General features: G+C 52.3%; 1 protein-coding gene across 1 annotated transcript; it reads left to right on the top strand.

The window, feature by feature from the left end:
* Positions 1 to 3427, top strand: LOC134017794 (stonustoxin subunit beta-like). Its single transcript, XM_062457824.1, has 2 exons — positions 1 to 375; positions 2317 to 3427. The coding sequence occupies exons 1-2, from the start codon at positions 219 to 221 to the stop codon at positions 2850 to 2852; spliced, it is 693 nt and encodes a 230-aa protein (XP_062313808.1). The 5' UTR covers positions 1 to 218; the 3' UTR covers positions 2853 to 3427.
* The last annotated feature ends 317 nt before the right edge of the window (positions 3428 to 3744 follow it).

The following is a 3744-nucleotide window of genomic DNA, read 5'->3' as shown; positions in this document are numbered from 1 at the left end:
TGTCTTCATACTCGGCTGCACGCATGACAATTTCTAATTCTCTGGATAAGAGCGTCTGCTAAATGACTAAATGTAATTCCAGTGAATTAGAAATGAACTAACTCAGATCAGCTGTTCTAGAAGCGATAACTCTGAGCTTCCCATCTCAGGGTTCATCAAGTCAGAGTTCAGGGTTAGGCTCAGAGTTTGTAAAACCTGCTTTCTGGAATACACCTCTGATGATAAGAGAGAAACAACATGTTTACTTAGAAAGTCAGTTGCTAAGTCACTTATCAACAGGTGAAGTGTATTTTCATCATTCCTCTGCTTATCCCTACAGTGTGGATCATGGTGGAGAGTGCTGGATCAAACCTGGCCTTTTGAAGGCCTGGAGACGTGAGTATTGACTGCTACTTGGTTCTAGTACACAAGGTCATACAAGGGACAATACCATTAGTGACTTGGACACTGTCAAAAATGGACACACACACACACACTGTAAACACACACTTTTAGAAGCAGTAATTTAACACAATTACCCACATCAATACTGTGTGTACGTCTGTGTGTGCTATGTCCCCTTCCATCTCCCCTCCTCCCCTCTTCCCCTCCTCCCCTCTTCCTCTCCTTCCCTCTTCCCCTCCTCTGCTCTCCTCCCCTCTTCCCCTCCTCCCTCTTCCTCTCCTCCCGTCTTCCCTCTGTTCTCCTCTTCCCCTCCTCCCTCTTCCTCTCCTCCCTTCTTCCCCTCCCTCTCCTCCCCTCTTCCCCTCCTCCCTCTGCTCTCCTCCCCTCTTCCCCTCCTCCCCTCTTCCCCTCTTCCTCTCCTCCCCTCTTCCCCTCTTCCCCTCCTTCCTCTCCTCCCCTCCTCCCCTCTTCCCTTCTTTCCCTCCCTCTCTTCTCCTTTCCCCTCCTCCCTCTTCCTCTCCTCTTCCTCTCCTCTTCCCTTCCTCCCTCTTCCTCTCCTCCCCTCTTCCCTTCTTCCCCTCCTCCCTCTTCTCTCCTCTTCCCCTCTTCCTCTCCTCCCTTCCTCCCCTCTTCCCTTCTTCCCCTCCCTCTGCTCTCCTCCCCTCCTCCCTCTCCTCCCCTCCTCTCCTCCCCTCTTCCCCTCTTCCTCTCCTCCCCTCTTCCCTTCTTCCCTTCTTCCCCTCTTCCCCTCCTTCCTCTCCTCCCCTCTTCCCCTCCTCCCCTCCTCTCCTCCCTTCCCCTCTTCCCCTCTTCCCCTCCTTCCTCTCCTCCCCTCTTCCCCTCCTCCCCTCTTCCCTTCTATCCCTCCCTCTCTTCTTCTCCTTTCCCCTCCTCCCTCTTCCTCTCCTCTTCCCCTCCTCCCTCTTCCTCTCCTCCCCTCTTCCCTTCTTCCTCTCCTCCCTCTTCTCTCCTCTTCCACTCTTCCTCTCCTCCCTTCCTCCCCTCTTCCCTTCTTCCCCTCCCTCTCCTCCCCTCTTCCCCTCCTCCCTCTGCTCTCCTCCCCTCTTCCCCTCCTCCCTCTCCTCCCCTCCTCCCCTCCTCTCCTCCCCTCTTCCCCTCTTCCTCTCCTCCCCTCTTCCCTTCTTCCCCTCCTTCCTCTCCTCCCCTCTTCCCCTCCTCCCCTCTTCCCTTCTTTCCCTCCCTCTCTTCTTCTCCTTTCCCCTCCTCCCTCTTCCTCTCCTCTTCCCCTCCTCCCTCTTCCTCTCCTCCCCTCTTCCCTTCTTCCCCTCCTCCCTCTTCTCTCCTCTTCCCCTCTTCCTCTCCTCCCTTCCTCCCTCTCCTCCCTTCTTCCCCTCCTCCCCTCTTCCCCTCCTCCCTCTTCTCCTCTTCCTCTCCTCCCCTCCTCCCCTTCTCCCTCTCCTCTCCTCCCCTCGTCCCCTCCCCTCTTCCCCTCCTCCCCTCTTCCCCTTCTTCCTCTCCTCCCCTCTTCCCCTCTTCCCCTCTTTCCTCTCCTCCCCTCTTCCCTTCTCCCCCTCCTCCCTCTCATACCTCTCCTCCCCTCTTCCCTTCTTCCCCTCATACCTCTCCTCCCCTCTTCCCTTCTTCCCCTCCTCCCTCTCCTCCCCTCTTCCCCTCTTCCTCTCCTCCCCTATTCCCTTCTTCCTCTGCTCCCCTCTTCCCCTCCTCCCTCTTCTCTCCTCCCCTCCTCCCCTTCTCCCCCTCTCCTCTTCCCCTCCTCCCTCTTCCCCTCTTCCTCTCCTCCCTTCTTCCCTTCTTCCCTCTGCTCTCCTCCCCTCCCTAGAAAGATGGAGTGATGGGGGCATATCAGGGGTAAGGAGATGAGGGATGAGAGAGAGGGATGAGAGAGAGAGGCATTCAAATGTGAATGATGATGATCAGTAATATATTGTGTCTTGGTCTCTCCCCCATCAGATGCCTGTGAGCTCACACTGGACCCAAACACAGCACACAGAGAACTCTCTCTGTCTGAGGAGAACAGAAAGGTGACAAGGAGGAGAGAGGAGCAGCCGTATCCTGATCACCCAGAGAGATTTGAGGGCTGGCCACAGGTGCTGTGTAGAGAGGGTCTGTCTGGGCGCTGTTACTGGGAGGCAGAGTGGAGTAGAGGAAAGGTTTCTATAGCAGTGACATATAAAGGAATCAGCAGGAGAGGATGGGGTGCTGACTGTAAGCTTGGATACAATAACAAGTCCTGGAGTCTGTACTGTCATGATAACAGTTACTCTGCCTGGCACAATGATAAGAGAACTGACATACCTGCCCCCTCCTCCAGCTCCCACAGAGTAGGAGTGTATCTGGACTGTCCGGCCGGCACTCTGTCCTTCTACACAGTCTCCTCTGACACATTGACCCACCTGCACACATTCCACAGCACATTCACTGAGCCCCTCTATCCTGGGTTCAGGGTTTATCCTGACTCCTCAGTGTCCCTGTGTCAGGTAGAATAGCCCACACACACTCTCACACACTGTGCTCACATAGATGTCATTGAAGATTGAACTGTACAGTTGGAATTCATATCCCAGAGTGTTTGTAAATATTGCTGTGTGTAGAATGTTTGTTTTGTTTTAACCTTTAGATGTAAATATTACTGATATTAAATATTATTAATATCTCTAAATATTACCGACGCTTCCACCAGAGTGAGTTATTTTTCCAAAACGGAAGCTAGCTAGCTTTAGTTAGCTTCCGTTACCTAGCAACCTAGCATAATACTCGTAGCAATGCTACTACCTGCTAGTGTTACTTGTTAGCCTCCTAATTGTACATTTTGAAGCCATACTACAGCGTTTGTCATGTCGTTTTTGTCTATCGGAAAATAGTCGGTTGGAATGTTCAGAATCACACGTGTGACGTTACTCTGTGGGGCTTTCGAACTATCGCACACGTGTGATGCTGCTCCTTAACGGGTTAATTGTTGACAAACAACAATCCTGTCTTTGATCTCAGTCCCACTGAATGTGATGAACTAAATAGTGTCTTAGTGACTAAATAAGGAGAAATAAAGATGTTTTATACAGGATGATAGAAGACATGCTGTGTGTTTGTTGGTGACCCAGTGGCCCTATAGACACACACACACACACACACACATACACACACATGTACACACACACGTACACACACACACACACACACACACACACACACACACACACACACACACACACACTGGAAACACTACATTTAGGACCAGTAATATGACAGTATTACCCACTTGAATATACACTGTGTGTGTGTCTAGTGTGATCCCCTCTCTCCCTACTCTCTCCCCCCACCCTCCCTACTCTCTCCCCTCACCCTCCCTCCCTACTCTCTCCCCCACCCTCCCTCCCTACT

Source organism: Osmerus eperlanus, chromosome 3 (genome assembly GCF_963692335.1).
Source record: "Osmerus eperlanus chromosome 3, fOsmEpe2.1, whole genome shotgun sequence".
Classification (NCBI taxonomy): domain Eukaryota; kingdom Metazoa; phylum Chordata; class Actinopteri; order Osmeriformes; family Osmeridae; genus Osmerus; species Osmerus eperlanus.
The sequence above is the reverse complement of the archived record's forward strand: the minus strand, read 5'-3'. Positions and strand labels throughout refer to the sequence as shown.

Bases quoted from the DNA above. Each gene is read 5' to 3' on its own strand.
- LOC134017794 (XM_062457824.1), top strand. From the start codon at position 219: ATGATAAGAGAGAAACAACATGTTTACTTAGAAAGTCAGTTGCTAAGT. The intron at 376-2,316 runs GTGAGTATTGAC...CTCCCCCATCAG, and splicing joins CCTTTTGAAGGCCTGGAGAC to ATGCCTGTGAGCTCACACTG.